The 20,152-nt window shown below is 49.6% G+C and overlaps 1 protein-coding gene across 2 annotated transcripts in view; it reads left to right on the forward strand.

Moving 5' to 3' along the window:
• Nucleotides 1-18,472, forward strand: part of P2RX4 (purinergic receptor P2X 4) — a 23,892-nt gene extending 5,420 nt beyond the window's left edge. Inside the window, exons 2-12 of one of the 2 annotated variants that reach the window (XM_008004980.3) lie at nucleotides 1,607-1,754; nucleotides 6,397-6,465; nucleotides 6,576-6,648; nucleotides 7,391-7,487; nucleotides 12,961-13,041; nucleotides 13,158-13,299; nucleotides 13,396-13,532; nucleotides 16,806-16,899; nucleotides 17,003-17,068; nucleotides 17,367-17,462; nucleotides 17,888-18,472. In XM_008004980.3, coding sequence (XP_008003171.1) covers nucleotides 1,607-1,754; nucleotides 6,397-6,465; nucleotides 6,576-6,648; nucleotides 7,391-7,487; nucleotides 12,961-13,041; nucleotides 13,158-13,299; nucleotides 13,396-13,532; nucleotides 16,806-16,899; nucleotides 17,003-17,068; nucleotides 17,367-17,462; nucleotides 17,888-17,914 — 1,030 coding nt within the window. In that variant the 3' untranslated portion in view covers nucleotides 17,915-18,472. Of the gene's footprint in view, nucleotides 1-1,606; nucleotides 1,755-6,393; nucleotides 6,466-6,575; nucleotides 6,649-7,390; nucleotides 7,488-12,960; nucleotides 13,042-13,157; nucleotides 13,300-13,395; nucleotides 13,533-16,805; nucleotides 16,900-17,002; nucleotides 17,069-17,366; nucleotides 17,463-17,887 lie in introns of both variants that reach the window. The other variant, XM_008004979.3, reaches the window with a different exon arrangement.
• The last annotated feature ends 1,680 nt before the right edge of the window (nucleotides 18,473-20,152 follow it).

Raw genomic sequence — 20,152 nt, forward strand, 5'->3', positions numbered from 1 at the left:
TTTTTTTTTTGTTTTTGTTTTTGTTTTTTTGAGACAAGGTCTTGCTCTGTCACCCAGGCTGGAGTGCGGTGGCATCACAACTCACTGCAGCCTCCGTCTCCTAGGCTCAAGTGATCCTCCCACCTCAGCCTCCCAAGTAGCTGGGATTGCAAGCATGTGCCACCATGCCTGGCTAACTTTTTATTTTTGTAGAGATCCCTGTGTTGCCCAGGCTTGTCTCAAGCTCTTAGGCACAAGGGATCTTCCCCTCTTGACCTCCCAAAGTGCTGCGATTACAGACATGAGCCACTGTACCCAGCCCCTTTGGATTTTTAATTGTTCAAACTGGTAGTCATATTCCCACTTCAGAGGAGAGAACCATATATGTGACCAGAATTCTTGGGGAAAAGTAAGAAACTACAAACTACCCTTAAAAGTTCCTTAAACGGTAGAATTCTCTTTTTTAGAAAGAGTAGCCTAGGGGTGTCCAATCTTTTGGCTTCCCTAGGCCACATTGGAAGAAGAAGAATTATCTTGGGCCATACATAAAATACACTAACAATAGCTGATGAACTAAAAACCAAAAATTTTTTAATCACAAAAAAAATCTCATAATGTTTTAAGAAAGTTTACGAATTTGTTTGGGGCTTCATTCGAAGCCGTCCTGGGCTGCATGCGGCCTGTGTGCTGTGGGTTGGAGGAGCTTAGAGTAGAGCATAGTGGGTGAGAGAAAAGGCTTCAGATGCTTCTAGCCTGAATTCAAATCCTGACTCTGCCACTGACTAGCTGTGTGACCTTGGGCAAGTGACTTAACCTTTCTGGGTCTCCATTTCCTCCTCTGTAAAATGGAAATAATGATACGTGCCTCATAAAGTGGTCAGGATTAAATGAGTTAGTACATATAAAGAGCTTAGATCAGTGCCTGGTGCCTATGAACACTCCAGTGGTAACTATTATAATTTGTATTATCTCTTGGTGATTCCCATAGGTCATAGGCATTGAAAGTGCTCAAATGGCTGGGCACAGTGGCTCATGCCTGTAATCCCAGCACTTTGGAAGGTTGAGGTGGGCAGATCACCTGAGCTCAGGAGTTTGAGACCAGCCTGGCCAACATGGTGAAACCCCGTCTCTACTAAAAATAGAAAATTAGCCGGGCATGGTGGCGCATGCCTGTAATCCCAGCTACTTGGGAGGCTGAGGCAGGAGAATTGCCTGAACCCTGGAGGCAGAGGTTGCAGTGAGCTGAGATCGTGCCATTGCACTCCAGCTTGTACAACAAGAGTAAAACTTTGTCTCAAAAAAAAAAAAAAAAAGAAAAGAAAGAAAGAAAAAGTGCTCAAATGTAATAAAGACAATATTCATGGAGCGTTTTCTCTGTGCTGTCAGTGTGCTGAGTGCTTTACCTGCACCACCTCATTTGTTTCCCACAAACGCTACTGTGGTTTAGGTGCTACTATCCCCATTTGGCAGAAGTGGAGATGAAGCCCCCTAGAAGGTATGTAGCTTTGTAGAAAGTCACGTAATTAGTCAACACCGTACTTTCAGCCACTGGCCAGCAGAGGGTTCCCCATCAGTTCAAATCCATTGAATCCTAATGGCAATTTAAGAGACCTGTTTTATTTTATAGGTGGGTGTTTGTGTGGGAAAAGGGCTACCAGGAAACTGACTCCGTGGTCAGCTCCGTTACGACCAAGGTCAAGGGCGTGGCTGTGACCAACACTTCTAAACTTGGATTCCGGATCTGGGATGTGGCGGATTATGTGATACCAGCTCAGGTGTGTCTCCCACTGTGTCTTCTAACACTGACACCTTGCTCTTTACTGACTTTGCACACTTGATTAATGATTGACGTGGACTGAGTCCTGATGTCATCGATGCCCAGAATAATTGTTTTAGTCCAAGAAAGTGGTGCAGCCAAATCTCTTTTCAGCTTAGGCTCTAACAGAGTGTATCCAGGCAGCTGTGGTTGCTCAGCTTGAAAGCATGGCAGGCTGAAAGACGAGAAGCTTTCCAGGTGGACATCTCGGCCTATCTCAGGCCCGGAAAGATGAGAAAACAAATGTCATAAATCCTGATAAAAATTCAAGTGGAAATATCACCTTTCCACATTTGGGGTTTGCGTTATTGTCCCAAATCCATAAGGTAAATCTTTTCAGACAGTGTAAAAACTTTAGGCTGGGCGCGGTAGCTCACACCTGTAATCCCAGTGCTTTGGGAGGCCAAGGCAGGCAGATCCCTTGAGCCCAGGAGTTCAAGACCAGCCTGGGCAATGTGGTGAAACCCTGTCTCTACAAAAGAAAAGAAAAGAAAAGAATTAAAAGACCAGAACCCAAAGAAGAAGGAAACAGAGACAGTAGCACAGGACTCCATGGAGAACAAAGGGAAGGGAAGATGTTGTTTACTGCTGCATACTAGTCTTCAGGCTGTTAATCTGCAAAGTGCCAAGTTAAACATTGACTCTTTAGTCCTGGTAACAGCCTCTGCACCACACAGTCAAACCCTGACATAGCCCTCCAGATGGCTTATGTGCTAAGGGACCGAGGGTAACCAGTATAGATTAGCTGCCAACTCTTGGCTCAGAGCTCTTGCCAGGGAAAACAAGAACTTCAGAAACTCTTCAGGTGTGTTCTTCCCCCTGCCTTCTTAAGAGAAGGGTCTTATGGGGTGCCCAGAGAGGAGACCGAGCTAATGAGCCATAAAGGTCAAGTGGAAGGGCTGGGCACGTTGGCTCATGCCTGTAATCCCAGCACTTTGGGAGGCTGAGGCAGGTGTATCATGAGGTCAAGAGATTGAGACCATCCTGGCCAACATGGTGAAACCCTGTCTCTACTAAAAATACAAAAATTAGCCCAGTGTGGTGGTGGGTGCCTGTAGTCCCAGCTACTAGGGAGGCTGAGGTGGGAGAATCGCTTGAACCTGGGAGGTGGAGGCTGTAGTGAGCTGAGAGCACACCAGTGCACTCCAGCCTGGTGACAGAGCAAGACTCCATCTCAAAAAAAAAAAGATCAAGTGGAACAGGGGATTTGTAGTTGGCTGGAGGGGGCAGTGCTGTTAGCATACACCTGTCTCAGCAGAGAGACAGCTGCCGTCTGTGCAGGCATAGCCTCGTCCCGGCGAGCTCTGGGAATGTCATGCTTGGTGTGTTTACTGGGCGGATGAGGAAGGGCACAAGCCCTGCTTTTGTCTCTTGGTGGAAAGGAGGACCCCACAACTCAGCCTTCCGTGGTGGATCTGGGCAGGGGCCGTGTGAGTTCCCCAGGGCTTTCCTCATGAGCTTTCACGATGTCTGTGTTCTTCGTAGATGGAACACAGTCATCTGTTGGCGGCACCTTGGCTCATCTCCAGACTGAAAATCCCCTTCATCTGAAGTAGATAAGAGATAGGAAACAGGCCACGTGCTGTGGTTCAAGCCTGTAATCTCAACGCTTTTGGAAGCTGAGGCAGAAGGATCGCTTGAGCCCAGGAGTTTGAGGCTGAAGTGAACTGTGGTCACGCCACTGCACTCCAGCTAGGGCAACAGAGCAAGATCCCAACTCTAAAAGAGAAAGAAAAAAAGGAGAGAGAGGAAACAAAAAGTAGACCATACCGAATTGTTCCAAGTATAACTCAGGAGAGTCTCAGGAGTGGCCTTGTCTAACACCAAACGAGGAGTGTATTTGTACATTGAACACCTGGGAACATGACAGGGTGGCAGGAGAGAAGCTGCAACTCATGCCACATCCTCATGCCTCCTCCTGTGGCCTTCTCCTTGTCTCCCAACATAGTTTGCCCTGGGCCTTTGGAAGATGCCAGCTATTCCTAGAGCTTCTACTACTTGTCAGACGTGGGGTTGGGGATATCTACAGACTGATTGGTTTCTGAGTTGCCCTGATCCCCAAGATGGCTCCCACTACTGACTGTTCTTCTCAGGAGTGTGAAATGCTGAAAGCTTTGGGCATCTCCTTTTAAAATGCCTGGGCCCAGCCAGGTGCAGTAGCTCATGCCTGTAGTCCCAGCACTTTTGGAGGCCAAGGCAGGAGGATCATTGGAGCCCAGGAGTTCAATACCAGCCTGAGCAATATAGTGAGACTCCATCTTGATTGCATGGGTGGTGGATAGATGGATGGATGGATGGATAGATGGATAGATCGATAGAGAGAGAGATAGAATAGATAAATGATAGGACAGAAGAAAGAAAGGAAGGAAGGAAGGAACAGAAGGAAAGGAAAAGAAAGGAAAGGAAAGAAGAGAAAGGAAAGAAAGAAGGATGGAAAGGACAGATTAGATAGATGACAGATAGATTATAGGATAATTAGATAGGTGATAGATGATAAATAGAAAACAGATGGTAGATATAGAATAGATTAGATAGATAGGATAGATTAGATAGATAGATAAAGAGAGAGAGAGAGATAATAGATAGATTAGATAGATACCAGCACCCAATGAGAGGAGGATCCAACTAGAATCTTTTGGGGTCTTTGCCTTTTATTCCTTAGATGAGGAGGTCATTGTCAGCAATTCTTCAGTCTCATCCTAGCAAATTGCTTTCCAGAAACTGTAAATCAATTATTTGGCACCTTTATATGTATGAGGAGGAAACAGAAACTTCTCAAAGAGAAATGTCACTTGCTGACCCTGACCGAGTCTTCTCTAGAATGTTTTGTTTATAATTTCAGTTAGGAAAGAAAACCAGCCAGATTTGAGCCCCGTGAGGCCTCATGTTTTTATTCCTCTGAGATAATCTGGTTGGCAGGGAATGTTTTTAGCACTCGTTGGCTCTTTCCCTCAGTAAGTCAAGCTCGACTGAGAAACCATTGCTTCACCTTGCAGACCCCCCGCTTTTTTTTTAACTGCAGTCAAATTCACTTACAGAAATTAACCATTTTAAGTCGGGCACAGGGGCTCATGCTCGTAATCCTAGCACTTTGGGAGGCTGAGGCAGGTAGATCACTTGAGGCCAGGAGTTTGAGACCAGCCTGGCCAACATGGTGAAACCCTATCTCTACTAAAAATACAAAAACTAGCCAGGTGTGGTGGTATGCACCTGTAGTCCCAGCTACTCAGGAGGGTGAGGCTGGAGAATTGCTTGAACCTGGGAGGCAGAGATTGCAGTCAGCTGAGATCACGCCACTGCCCTGCAGCCTGGGCGACACAGCAAGACTCCATCTCAAATAAATAAATAAGAAAGAAATTAGCCATTTTAAAATAAAAACTTCAGCACATTTATTGCATTCACAGTGTTGTGCAAGCATCACCTCTATCTAGATCAAAACATTTCCATCACCCCAAAGAGAAGCCTCGTATATTACCCAGCCGCGCCCCATTCCCCACTTCCCTCACTCCATGGCAACCCCTAAGTGCTTTGTCTCTATGGACTTGACTGTTCTGGAAATTTCACATCAATGTGATCGTATCTTATGTGGCTTTTGTGTCTGGCTTCTTTCACTCAGCATCATGTTTTTGGGGTTCATCCATGTTGTAGCCTGTGTCAGTGCTTTATTCCTTTATTTTATTTTATTTTTTTATTTTTTGAGACAAAGTCTCACTCTGTCACCCAGGCTGGAGTGCACTGGCGTGGTTTCGGCTCACTGCAAACTCCACCTCCCAGGTTCCAGTGATTCTCCTGGCTCAGCTTCCTGAGTAGCTGGGATTACAGGTGCCCACCACCACACCTGGCTCCGTGTGTGTGTATGTGTGTGTGTGTGTGTGTGTGTGTGTATGTGTTTAGTAGAGACGAAGTTTCACCATGTTGGCCAGGCTGATCTGGAATTCTTGATCTCAGGTGATCCGCCTGCCTCAGCCTCCCAAAGTACTGGGATTACAGGTATGAGCCACCGTGCCCAGCCCCTTCATTCCTTTTTATTCATGGCTGAATCACATTCCATTGTGTGACTAGACTAAGACAGACATTTGGGCTGTTTCCACCTTTTTTTTTTTTGAGACAATCTCGTTGTGTCATCCAGGCTGGAGTACAGTGTCACGATCTCGGCTCATTGCAACCTCCGACTCCTGGGTTCAAGCAATTCTCCTGCCTCAGCCTCCCAAGTGGTTGGGACTACAGGCACCCGCCACCACACCCGGCTAATTTTTGTATTTTTAGTAAAGACAGGGTTTCACTATGTTGACCAGGCTGGTCTTGAACTCCTGACCTCATGATCCGCCTGCTTCAGCCTCCCAAAGTGCTGGGATTACAGGCTTGAGCCACCGTGCCCAACCTGTTTCCACCTTTTGGCTCTTATGAAAAGTGTTACGCTGAATATGTATGTACAAGGACTTGTTTGAGTCGCTGTTTTCCATTCGGTTATAAACTTTGATGGGAGAGAGCGGGAGACCATGCAATCAGTTTTTGAGTTGTCCTCTTCAGTCAACGTCTGCCTTTCTCGTCTCTCTGTGAGTCCTCTGAGCGTGACTTGCCCGTGCTCCCCTCTGCAGCAGGAAAACTCCCTCTTCGTCATGACCAACATGATCCTCACCATGAACCAGACCCAGGACCTGTGTCCCGAGGTAGGAGGCCCCCCGGGAAGAGCCCCAGGCCCCACATGCCTCTCCACGCCTGTCCGCCTGTGTGTGGGGCTGGGCCACATCGACCTTGTTTTCACTCCTTCTTTTTCCAGATTCCAGATGAGACCACTGTGTGTAAATCGGATGCCAACTGTACTGCTGGCTCTGCCGGCACCCACAGTAATGGTACGAGCTTGCAGCCTCCTGGGGAGGGCAGCCCCTGAGCAGATTGCCCCCACCGTGGAGCCTTTCTGATAGAGAAATCCCCCCAGTTCCTTCACATGACCATGGGTGAGCCAGATGTCAAGGCTGGGGTCCTGGAACCTTCTCTACATTCACTGCTGTCAATGGAGCCCCAGAAGCCATCCCAGCTCTTGCCCTATTCTGTTTTTCCTCTTCTTCTTCTTCTTCTTCTTTTGAGCCAGAGTCTTGCTCTATCGCCCAAGCTGGAGTGCAGTGGCATGATCCAGGCTCACTGCAACCTCCACCTCCCGCGTGCAAGCAATTCTCCTGCCTCAGCCTCCCGAATAGCTGGGATGACAGGCACCCGCCACCACGCCCAGCTAATTTTTGTATTTTTTGTAGAGATGGGGTTTTACCATGTTAGCCAGGCTGGTCTTGAACTCCTGACCTCAGGTGATCCACCCACCTCAGCCCCCCAAAGTGCTAGGATTACAGGCATGAGCTACTGCGCCCAGCCTCTTGTCCCATTCTTTAGCTTGGCATCACCCTGGCTGAGATGTGGCTGGCACACAGGTGACTGTCTTCCTCCAATTCTAACTCCTGGATGCTGACACTGTCTAAATCCCAGATTTGCACAGCTTAAGATTGGCTACATGGGAGGCTGGATGGGGCTCTCCCTCTCTACTCCAAAAAGGTAGAAAATGGGAGACCCCTGTGGACGTGGGATCCCCCTTTGTGCTTGTAGGAGTCTCAACAGGCAGATGCGTACCTTTCAACCGGTCCGTCAAGACGTGTGAGGTGGCAGCCTGGTGCCCAGTGGAGGATGACACACACGTGCCACAGTGAGTCCAGCACTAGGGAAGGAAGTGCCTTTTTATTTATTTATTTATTTATTTTTGAGACACAGTGTCACTCTGTACCCCAGGCTGGAGTGTAGTGGTGCGATCTTGGCTCACCACAACCTCCGCCTCCCGGGTTCAAACAGTTTTCTGTGCCTCAGCCTCCCGAGTAGATGAGATTATAGGCGTCCACCACCACGCCAGCTAACTTTTTGTATTTTTAGTAGAGACAGGGTCTTGCCATGTCGGCCAGGCTGGTCTTGAACTCCTGACCTCAAGTGATCCACCTGCCTTGGCCTCCCAAAGTGCTAGGATTACAGGCGGGAGCCACCACACCCAGCCGGAAGCACCTTCAACTCTGGGTGTCAGCCTTGAGCAGAGGTGGTCAAGGAGTTACACCTGTGTGCTGTGGCTTTTTGTGTGTTTCTGGTGTCTATGTGGAGTCAGACTGCCCTAAGATGGCTGCTCTCAACCACAAGGCAGTGACCATCAGTGGCAAGGTGGGCCACAAGTGTCTGTCACTCACGAGAAGGGTACAGCTGACTTCCTTGTATGTTAGGACTCTGTCAGTTGCAAATAACTGACCCGAAACAGTTCTCAGTGCCGTAAGCACATGTGCACAAACACACACACACATACACATGCGTGCATACCGGGGGGCAGTGTATTGTTCGGCTAACCAAAAAGATCCAGCATGGCCATGAGAATCTCGTGCCAGGCTGAGGTGGAAGAATCTCTTGAACTGGGGAGGCAGTGGTTGCTGAGCTGAGATGGTGCCACTGCACTCCCTCCTGGGCGACAGAGGCCACTGCACTCCTGCCTGGGCGACAGAGTGAGGGATAAAGGACAACACCCTAGTCTCCCCTCCTGGCTCTGCATCCCTCCAACCCACAGCATAGCCGAGGAGGCAGCACTGCACTTACAGCCCCCCAAGCCTGAGTGTCCCTTTCCGGCTGTCCCTGGAGATTCTAGACCTGTCCATCACATCAACGGCCATATCTCTCAACCCATCTCCGTGACTGGGGCATGGGTTTCGCTTATCAGCTTGGTCCTGGGTCACATGCCCACCTCTGCAGCTGGGGTTAGAGTCAGACCCACCCAAGTGACACAGGCAAGCATCAGGGAGATATGGCTTCCAAAGGACATTTGGGGTTCTGTTACCAGAAAAGCTGGGCGCAGATGCTGAGAAGAAAACAACAGATATTTGCTACAATATATACAATATATACAACTAAACTAGACAGGTTCGTCCTGGTGCAGTGGCTCATGCTATAATCCTAGCACTTTGGGAGGCTGAGGCAGGCAGATCATCTGAGGCCAGGAGTTTGAGACCAGCCCAACATGGAGAAACCCCGTCTCTACTAAAAAATACAAAAATTAGCCAGGCATAGTGGCGGTCGTCTGTAATCCCAGCTACTTGGGAGACTGAGGTAGAAGAATAGCTTGAACCCAGGAAGTGGAGATCCCGGTGATCTCAGTGAGCTGAGATGGCGCTTCTGCACTCTAGCCTGGGTGACAGAGACTCTGTCTCAAAAAATAAAAATTAAATAAATAAATAAATAAGTAAGTAAAAATTTAAATATCAACTAAACTAGCCAGGTTCAAGAGTTGCTCTAGAATAACATTCTTCGGTTGTAATTGGTTGTACTTCATGGGGTGGAGTCTGGGCAGCGCTCTGAGAAGTGTGTGCAGCCCAGGGCCTTTCTCACCAAGAGCTCAGAACGAGGCCTCCATGAGCCCCGGGGAGCAGGAAGCCACTAAACCTCATCCTGGGTATGTTGAGACAGAAGGAAAGGCTGAGAACTGCAGATTTAGAGATTGCTAAGGCAAGGGAAGGAGATAGAAAAAGAAAAGGAATCCCGGCATCTTAGAGCCGGAGAGGATCTCACAGAGCTGTGCTCTCCAACACAGGAGACTCTGGCCACGCGTGGCTATTGAAAATTGAAATATGACTGGGTCCAAAAGGAGATGGGCTGCCCATAGGAAGTGCACTCATCATCGAATCAGATTTTTTTTTTGTTCTTTTTTTTGAGTCAAAGTCTCGCTCTGTCGTCCAGGCTGGAGTACAGTGGCGTGATCTCGGCTCACCGCAACCTCTGCCTCCCAGGTTCAAGTGATTCTCCTGCCTCCGCCTCCTGAGTAGCTGGGATTATAGGCACCCACCACCACACCTAGCTAATTTTTGTGTTTTTAGTAGAGAGCAGGTTTCACCATGTTCACCAGGCTGGTCTAAAACTCCTGACCTCAGGTGATCCACCTGCCTCAGCCTCCCGAAGTGTTGGGATTACAGGTGTGAGCCACTGCGCCCAGCCTGATTCCGAACATTCATTCATTCATTCATTCATTCATTCATTCATTTATTTTGTTTTTTGAGATGGAGTCTCACTCTGTCGCCCAGGCTGGAGTGCAGCGGTGCCATCTCTGCTCACTGCAAGCTCTGCCTTCTGGGCTCATGCCATTCTCCTGCCTCAGCCTCCCAAGTAGCTGGGACTACAGGCGTCCGCCACCATGCCCAGCTAACTTTTTTGTATTTTTAGTAGAGACTGGGTTTCACCATGTTAGCCAGGATGGTCTTGATCTCCTGACCTCATGATCTGCCTGAATATTTGTTATGAGAAAAAGAATGTCTTTTTGATTGAATAATGTCTCATTGATTTTTTATGTTGGTTACATGTTGAAGTGATATTTTGGGTTATTGTATAAAATTGTACTTGTTTCTTTTATTTTGTAATGTGGCTATTAGGAAACTTTAAATTGGAGTGTGGCTTGTAGTTGTGTCTCATAAGATACTTTTGTTTTGAGACAGGATCTTGCTCTGTCACCCAGTGCAGTGATAACATCCATGGCTCACTGCAGCCTCAAACTCCTGGACTCAAGTGATCTTCCCGCCTCATCCTCCTGTGTAGCTGGGACCACAGGGGCGCACCACCATGCCCAGCTAACTTATTTTTTGTAGAGATAGGGTTTCGCCATGTTGCCCAGGCTGGTCCTGAACTCCTGGGTTCAAGCAACCCACCTGCCTTAGCCTCCCGAAGTGCTGGGATTACAGGGTGAGCCACCACACCTGACCTCACGATATATTTGGACCTCACTGTTATAGCTCTAATCCAGTGTAGAATGATTTTTAAGTGCACACTGATATAAGAAATAACATTGACCAGGCACAGTGGCTCACGCCTATAATCCCAGCACTTTGGGAGGCAGAGACGGGTGGATCACTTGAGGCCAGGAGTTCAAAACCAGCCTGCCCAACATGGTGAAACCCCCCTCTACTAAAAATAGAAAAATTAGCCAGGCATCGTGGTGCGTGCCTGTAATCCCAGCCACTCAGGAGGCTGAGGCACAAGAATTGCTTGAACTTGGGAGACGGAGGTTGCAATGAGCCGAGATCATGCCACCGCGCTCCAGCCTGGGCAACAGAATAAGACTCTGTCTCAAAAACAAAACAAAAACTAAAACATTTTGGAACTAGATAGAGGTGATGCTTGTACAACATTATGAATGTACTAAATGCCACAGGATTGTCCAGTTTAAAATGGTTAATTTTATGTTACATGAATTTCATCTCAATTTCTCTAAAAAGGTGAGTTGATCTTAAAGTATTACATATGAGGTACACAGGTGTGGGGGGGTGTTATGGTACAGGAAATGACAAAAACTTGAACACCCCTGTTGTAAGCCATCCCTCTTGAGGGAGTGGGGACTTTAAAAACCTGAGAGAAGGCCAGGTATGGTGGCCCGTGCCTGTAATCCCAGCACTTCGGGAGGCCGAGGTGAGTGGATCACCTGAGATTGGGAGTTCGAGACCAGCCTGGCCAACATGGTGAAACCCCATCTCTACTAAAAATATGAAAAAATTAGCCAGGCGTGGTGGCGCATGCCTGTAACCCCAGCTACCCGGGAAGCTGAGGCAGGAGAATCACTTGAACCCAGAGGTTGCAATGAGCCAAGATTGCAGCATTACACTCCAGCCTGAGCAACAGGAGCGAGACTCCATCTCAAAAAAAAAAAAAAAAAAAAAACCTGAGAGAAGCCCCTTGGTCCCAGCCTTTCTCTGACAGCAGCGGTGACAGGCTCAGCTCTCCTCAGAGCACAGCCCTGTCACTGGCCTTGCTCCTGTCTCAGGGCTGGGAAGACCGTTGATGTTGTCATTCCAAAGATCCCACCTGGATCAGGGAACATTCCCCACAGAAGGGTCAGCCGTACAGTGCCAGATTCTCCAGGAGAAATTCACCAAAGAAGTGGAGTCCCCTTGGGGACAGATTCAACTTGTATTGTCAGCCAGGAGCTGACGTGGCACTTCTGAGAAGAGGCGGGTGCACCTGCTGGCAGGTGCTTTGTGCACTTTTCAGACAGGTCAGGATCCAGCCTGTAGGCAAATTTACTTTTGCTTTGGCTTGTAAAACCGGACCTGCCCAGCCTTCATTCTTTTCCCGGAGAACACCTAAGGCCCCGAAGCCCCTAAGACCCGGAAGCCCGGCCTACTGATTTCCAGTGAGGCCACGAATCCCCTCCCTGGTTAGCAATTTGGTTTTCACTGCCTTTGGGGAGAGGGCCTGCCCTTGCTTGAGAGGAAGAACCTGGAAGGCTTGGCTCAGTCTCTTCTCTTGGAAGAGAAGAGTGTGTGTGCAGAAGGGAGTAGAAAATGTTAGAGGTGTTTCATCTTCTTGACAAAATGACATTGTAAGATGTGTGTATATGTTTTTAAAAATAGTACATAGGGGCTGAACATGGTGGCTCACTCCTGTGGTCCAGTACAGGGAGGCGGAGGTGGGAGTATCGCTTGAGGTCAGGAGTTCCAGACCAGCCTGGGCAATGTAGGAAGACTTCATCTGTACAAAAAAAAAAAAAAAGAAAGAAAGAAATTGTAATTAGCCAGGCATGGTGATGCGTGCCTATGGTTCCAGCTACTTGAGAGGCTGAGGTGGGAGACCTCCCTTGAGCCTGGGAGGTTGAGGCTACAAGAAGCTGTGTTCATGCAACTGTACTCCAGCCTGGGCAACAGAGCAAGGCCCTGTCTCAAAAATATTTATAGGCTGGGCGCGGTGGCTCACGTCTGTAATCCTAACACGTTGGGAGGCTGAAGCAGGCGGATCACTTGAGGCCAGGAGTTGGAGACCAGCCTGACCAACATGGTGGAACCCTGTCTCTACTAAAAATACAAAAAAAGTTAACCAGGCATAGTGGCGCACACCTGTAATCCCAGCTACTCAGGAGGCTGAGGCAGGAGAATTGCCTGAACCCAGGAGGCTGAGGTTGCAGTGAGCTGAGATCACACCATTGCACTCAAGTCTGGGTGACAGAATGACTCCATCTCAAAAAATAATAATAATAAATATATATATATGTGTGTGTATGTGTACATATATATATACACACACATAATATATATAATATTATATATATATAACATGGGTATGTGAGTATTTGTATATATTTGTATTTCATTAACAGTAATGTAATCATTGTTTTTCAGACCTGCTTTTTTAAAGGCTGCAGAAAACTTCACTCTTTTGGTTAAGAACAACATCTGGTATCCCAAATTTAATTTCAGCAAGTAAGTGGTGGCCGCGTGTGTTGCGTGAGTTCACCAGGGTCTTGGAGAAACTTCTGGCTCTTCTCTCTTCTCTGAGGTTTTCATTGCTCTGATTTTCTGCTTCCTCTCGACTTTAGGAGGAATATCCTTCCCAACATCACCACTACCTACCTCAAGTCGTGCATTTATGACGCTAAAACAGATCCCTTCTGCCCCATATTCCGTCTTGGCAAAATAGTGGAGAACGCAGGACACAGCTTCCAGGACATGGCCGTGGAGGTGGGTGCGGGTCCTGGCTCTCCTGACCCAGCCCTGGAGGCATCTCGTGCCAGGCGCTGAGGAAAGCCTCGCCGTGTCTCTGCTGCTCACCCCCAGGGAGGCATCATGGGCATCCAGGTCAACTGGGACTGCAACCTGGACAGAGCCGCCTCCCTCTGCTTGCCCAGGTACTCCTTCCGCCGCCTCGATACACGGGATGTCGAGCACAACGTGTCTCCTGGCTACAATTTCAGGTGGGCGTGAGCTTGGACCCCTCGCTCATGTGTGGGGGGTGCTGGTGGCTGGGTACATGCCAGTGGGGGCACCCACGCCCGCTGAAGACTAGCACTCAGGCAGCACCCCAAGGACAGGCTGCTGGTCCCCCATCCAAGGCAGCAGGAAGGCCATGCCGGGAAAATGCGCTTAGTGGTGTCCTGCTCCAGGGCCATCCCAGCCCCCGAGAACCCTCCTTGCCCTTTCCTGCCGCAAGAAACATGTTGAGATAGTTCTTAGAGCAGCCAGGAGAGGCTGGGGGCTTGAGCTTTCCAGCGCTAGCCTCAGCCATGACCTCCATTCACTGTCTCGAGGAGGGGATGATCCATGATCCTCCAGTCCAAAGGCCTCTGGGGCCTGGCCCAGGAATTGGTTTCTCAAAGGTTGAACTTGTGCCAGAATCTCCAGAGTGCAGGGGACACAGGTTTGAGGCCCCTGAAAGGCCTTTCTTGATTCCCTGCTGCAAATGCTGGCATCTCGGTGTCCTGGGGTAGTTGTAAGCAAGTCCCACAAACAGTGGCTTGCAACCACAGGACTTGATTCTCTCGCAGTTCTGGAGGCCACAACCTAAAATCCAGGTGTCAGTGGGGCCGTGCTCGCTCTGAAGGCTCTGGAGAGTCCTTACTTGTCTCTCCCGGCTTCTGGTAGCCCACGGCATTCCTTGGCTTGTGGACGCATCACTCCAGTACTCTGCCTCTGCCATCATGAGGCCTTCTGCCCTGTGTGTGTCTCTGTGTCTTTTCTTCTTGTAAGGACAGCAGTCACTGAATTTAGGGCCCACCCTACTCCAGTATGACCTCATCTTAACAAATTACGTCTGCCAAGATCTTATTTCCAAATAAGGTCACACTCCCAGGCTTCAGGTAGATGTGAATTTTGGGGGACACACTGTTCAACCCACTACAGCTGATGATCTCATGACAGGGTCTTATTGCCAGTTCTTTGAGGCAGCAGAATCTGTAGCCAGGTACATTTCCACGTACCCTTTGTTGCATTTTTCACACTCCTTAAAAAAGAGGCCCTCCAGGCTGGGCGCAGTGACTCATGCCTGTAATCCTAGCACTTTGGGAGGCCAAGGCGGGCAGATCACCTGAGGTCGGGAGTTCAAGACCAGCCTGGCCAGCATGGCGAAACCCCATCTGTACTAAAAAAAAAATACAAAAATTAGCTGGGCATGATGGCGCATGCCTGTAATCCCAGCTACTTGGGAGGCTGAGGCAGGAGAATGGCATGAGCCAGGGAGGCAGAGGTTGCAGTGAGCCGAGATCGCACCACTGCACTGCAGCCCCCGTGACAAAGCAAGTCTCCGTCTCAGGGGAAAAAAAAAAAAGAGGTCCTGCAAGGACCTTCCTGGGCACCTTCAGCGGCGCTTTGGGCTGTACTTGCCTCCCTCTAGTGGTGACATGTGGAATCCGATCCATACGAGGTCCTAAGACCTCTGTAATTGTGGGATCTGCTGTCCTTTTGAAACTTCTGGCTCACTGAGTAAAGCAGGTATTTGAATTTTTCTTTTCTAACAGTTAGATTTGTGTTATTCCATCTCTGCTGTCACATACTTCTTGTGGAAACCTCAAGCTTAGGTCAGAGCCCTAAAACAGAAAGACCTCAGGACGCCTATCCCCTGACCTCGGCCAGCACCAGGCCCTGCCTGTGTCTCCCAGGCCTGGCCCATGGCATGGAAGTTGTGGGCCAGATAAAGCATGGACCTAGGGTGTGGGCCAAGGCTCCTGGTGGATCCCTGGAGAACATGGGGTAGCAGATGGTATGTCTTGATGGTTCTTCACCAACCATCCATCCCCTGCTCACGCGTGTGCGTGCTCTCACTCTCTCACTCGCTCGCTCGCTCTCTTTTTTTTTAAGGGAGTGATTTGCTCTGTCCCCCAGGTTGGAGTGCAGTGGCGTGATCTCAGCTCACTGCAACCTTTACCTCCCGGGTTCAAGCGATTCTCCTGCCTCAGCCTTCTGAGTAACTGGGATTACAGGCACCCGCCACCGCACCCAGCTAATTTTTTGTATTTTTATTAGAGACGGGGTTTCTCCATGTTGACCAGGCTGGTCTCGAGCTCCTCACCTCAAGTGATCCACCCACCTCAGCCTCCCAAAGTGCCAGAATTACAGGCGTGAGCCACCACGCCTGGCCATATATTTTTAAATGGTCTTATTGAGATGCAATTCACATGCCATACCGTTCACCCATTTGAAGTGCAGAATTCATCATTTTCACTATATTCACAGATAAGTGCAACCTTCACCACAGTGCATTTTAGAACATTTCCATCGTCTCAAAAAGAAACCCTGCACCTTTCTGTCATTCCCCTGCCCCTGGCAACAGTGGTCTGCTTTCTGTCTCTGCAGATGTGCCTCTTCTGGGCATTTCATATAAATAGAATCAATATGTGGCCTTTTGTGTCTGGCTCCTTCCCCTTAGCCTGATGTTTTCAAGCTTCATCCATGTTGTAGCCTGTGTCAGTACCTCGTCTCTTTTTATGGCCAAATACTCTGTTGTGTTGACAGACAACGTTTTGTTCATCTCTTTATCTGTGTGACAAATCAGTGGTTCTTGTTGTTGTTGTTGTTCTTGAAGACTGTGTGCACAGAATCAATGCTTCTTTGAAAAAATAAAAAAGAAAGCCCTGAGTCAAGAGATTGAGATCATCCAGGCCAATTTGGTGAAACCCCGTCTCTACTAAACAATCCAAAAATTAGCTGGACGTGGTGGCGTGCACCTGTAGTCCCAGCTACTTGGGAGGCTGAGGCAGGAGAATTGTTTGAACCCGGGAGGTGGAGGTTGCAGTGAGCTAAGATTGGTGCCCCTACACTCCAGCCTGGCAACAGAGGGAGACTCCATCTCAAAAAAAAAAAAAAAAAGGCCCTGCACTGATGCTGTGTTTGGGGCTGGCTTAGTCCCCTCCTGCAATGCTGGCTGGTCACATTCTTACTGTTAGATGTTGGAGGCCAGGGTCCCTTGAGGGAGGCAGGTGGGATGTACCAAGTGGGATGTTGAGAGCAAACTGTTCAGGTTCAGGAGGGGATGGTGGTGCTGGAGAAAGAGGCCTATGTCCCTCCACCTCATGGGCCCCGCGTCTTCCTGCTTGCACAGCCCACCTCAGCCAGGAGAGGCCCTGAGCTGCTCCAGCATCTGTTCAGCCAGCAGAGTGGACCATTCGCCCATGCCAGCTCCACTCTAACATCCTCTCCCAGGGCCCAAGGTCCTGCCCCAGCCATCTCTCCCGATCCATCCTCCTTCTCCTCAGGTTTGCCAAGTACTACAGAGACCCGGCTGGCAAGGAGCAGCGCACGCTCATCAAGGCCTACGGCATCCGCTTCGACATCATCGTGTTTGGGAAGGTAGCTCGCCGCCACTGGCTCCCCTCCATCACTCCCTGCAGGGACAAGGGGCCTCTCCCTGCCCCTGCAGAAACACTTTTTTTCTTTTTCTCTGTCTTGGCAGGCAGGGAAATTTGACATCATCCCCACCATGATCAACATCGGCTCTGGCCTGGCACTGCTGGGCATGGTGAGTGGGCTAGGCCCTGCCTTCACCCTCACGGTGAGGTGAGACCCTGGGCTGGGCTCCTGGTCCTGGCCCTGGGCCCGAGACCTCAGATGTGTTTCTAGACTTGACCCGTCCCTTGGCCCCCAGCCTTCCTCCCACCTTCCCTTCGCCAAGACCACACCCCTTGGGTCCCAGCCTTCTCCCAAGAGATGGGGGTGCCTTTCCATTCCGGTAAAGATTCCAGGCTTCTCAGGAAGGGGCACGCAAAGAATAAGAGGGGCTGCAATCCTGGCTCACTCTTACCCTGTGCTAAATTCAGGCGACCGTGCTGTGTGACATCATAGTCCTCTACTGCATGAAGAAAAGACTGTACTATCGGGAGAAGAAATACAAATATGTGGAAGATTATGAGCAGGTACACCCCTCCTGGCCCCTAGCAGGTGCAGGCCTCTTATCTCCCAGGTGCGGGAGCCCTGGGCGTGGGCCCATCGGGGGAGGCTGTTCTGCAGAGACTGGCGCCAGTGTGGCGCAGTGTCCCCTGTTAACTCGGCCGTCCCGCCACTCAGCAGCTGCTCCATCCCTAGGTCCGTACTCGATTGACTCTTTAAACCCAGCCTCATTTCAATGAGCGTATCTCAAGTTGGTTATGATAATGCATGCTCTGAGAACGCCTGTGTGCACACACTACTTCAGTTCACCTTGTGGAACAGGAAAGGTCGGGTTCCAGGCCTGGGACCAACTTGAGAACCCCTGACAGTGAAGTCCCCGGAGCACACCGCCCTCCCGCCTGCAACAAGGGGTCCCAGGGGCACCTTGATCTGCTTATGTCCTTCTTTGCAGGGTCTTGCTAGTGAGCTGGACCCGTGAGGCCTACCCCACACCTGGGCTCTCCACGGCCCCATCGAAGAACAGAGAGGAGGAGGAGGGAGAAATGGCCACCACGTCACCCCAGAGAAAGTTCTGGAATCTGATCGAGTCTCCACTCCACAAGTACTCAGGGTTCCCCAGCAGCTCCTGTGTGTTGTGTGCAGGATCTGTTTGACCACTCGGCCCAGGAGGTCACCAATCTGTTCTTGGCTGGGTCAACTCTGTTATTCCCGCAACCTGGGGTTGTGAGGGGGGAGTGCTGGCCTGAGGAAGTGGCACTGCTGTGACTTTCAGGGCTGGAGCTGGCTTTGCTCAGAAGCCTCCTGTCTCCAGCTCTCTCCTAGACAGGCCCAGTCCTCTGAGGCACGGCGGCTCTGTTGGAGCACTTTATGTGGCAGGGGAGGCCGCCTGGTTGCAGTCACTAGACTTGTAGCAGGCCTGGGCTACAGGCTTCCCCCAACCGTTCCCTGCAGCCATGAGGCAGAGCTGGCATTTCTCCTCAGAGGAGCGCTGTGCTGAAGTGATCGAGGACCAGACATTAAAGCGTGATTTTCTTAATCCCTGTCTGTTGTCTCGTAGCATGTGCTAGAACTTTCCTTCCTACCCTTTACGACAACCAGTAAATCCACTTGTCCGGCTCACTGTGCTCAGAAAAGGTCCATGGGATAGTCTATTTCTGGCGCTTATGCACATTTTCCCCTACTTCTTTATTTCTGAGGCAGAGTCTCACTCTGCTGCCCAGGCTGGAGTGCAGTGGCACAACCTCTGCACACTGCAACCTCCACCTCCTGGGTTCAAGCGATTCTCCTGCCTCAGCCTCCCGAGTAGCTGTGATTACAGGCACACGCCACCATGACCAGCTAATTTTTGTATTTTTAGTAGAGACAGGGTTTCATCATGTTGGCCACGAGGCTGGTCTCGAACTCCTGACCTCAAACGATCCGCCTCCCTTAGCCTCTCAAAGTGCTTGGATTACAGGTGTGCGCCACCACGCCTGGCCTATTTATTTTTATTGCCCAGGCTGGAGTGCAGTGGCACGATCATTGCTCACTGCAGCCTCCATCTGCTGGGCTTAAGTGATCCTCCTACCTCAGCCTCCCATAGTGCTGGGATTACAGGCATGAGCCACTGCACCCAGCTGCCTACTTTTTAAAGCCTAATAATTTCTGTCATTAGCTTATCTTCCTATACAGTTCACAGGACACTTTTTCTATAGTGACATCTTACCTGTGCTTCCTTTTGACATAATATTACAATTCTATGCTGTGGGTAACAATTTTTGGTAACATGGAAGTGGCTTCCTCTCCCTTCCCCGTTTGCTTCCCAAAAGTCTCCAACCAAAAGCAGCAGCATGCATACCTAGCTCCGCTCAGGTTCAAGATGTTCATGAAGCTATTTCCGGCTGTGTCTATGTACCAACTAAATTGTTTTTTTGTGCTTTTTTGTTTTTGAGACAGAGTCTTGCCCTATTGCCCAGGCTGGAGTGCAGTGGCACAATCTCGGCTCACTGCAACCTTCGCCTCCTGGGTTCAAGCAATTTTCCTGCCTCAGCCTCCCAAGTAGCTGGGATTACAAGCATCTGCCACCACACACAGCTAATTTTTGTATTTTTAGTAGAGACAGAGGTTCACCATGTTGGCCAGGCTGGTCTCGAACTCCTGACCTCATGATCCACTGCCTCAGCCTCCGAAAGTGCTGGGATTACAGGCGTGAGCCACCCAGCCCGGCCACACACCAGCCGAATTCTGCTTCAGGTATTCAGAATCTCCCTAGAGGAAGCAGTTTGCCCTTCGCCTCTGCCATTAATTCACTTCCAAGTACTGAGGGGAACCATTATTTTAGAAATACTCTGCATCTGCTAGATAAATGGCTAACCTGGGCTCTTCTTGCTCTTGGGAAAAAAAAAAAAAAAAGTTTACCAACTCCCTTTATTGAAGCTCTGGTTCATGCTGCCTTTAAAAAAAAAAAAAAAAAAATGCTTGTTGCCTGTAATCCCAGGACTTTGGGAGGCCAAGGTATCCACTTAAGTATAGCCATTCAAGACCAGCCCAATCAACATGGTGAGACCCTGTCTCTACAAAAAGTTAAATTAGCCGGGTGTGGTGGTGTATATCTGTAGTTCCAGCTACTTGGGTGGCTGAGGCCGGAGGATCACTTGAGCCCAGAGGTTGAGGCTGCAGTGAGCTATGATGGTGCCACTGTACTCCAGCCTGGGCACCAGAGTGAGACCCTGTCTGA

The sequence above is a fragment of the Chlorocebus sabaeus genome, chromosome 11 (assembly GCF_047675955.1).
Source record: "Chlorocebus sabaeus isolate Y175 chromosome 11, mChlSab1.0.hap1, whole genome shotgun sequence".
Lineage (NCBI taxonomy): Eukaryota > Metazoa > Chordata > Mammalia > Primates > Cercopithecidae > Chlorocebus > Chlorocebus sabaeus.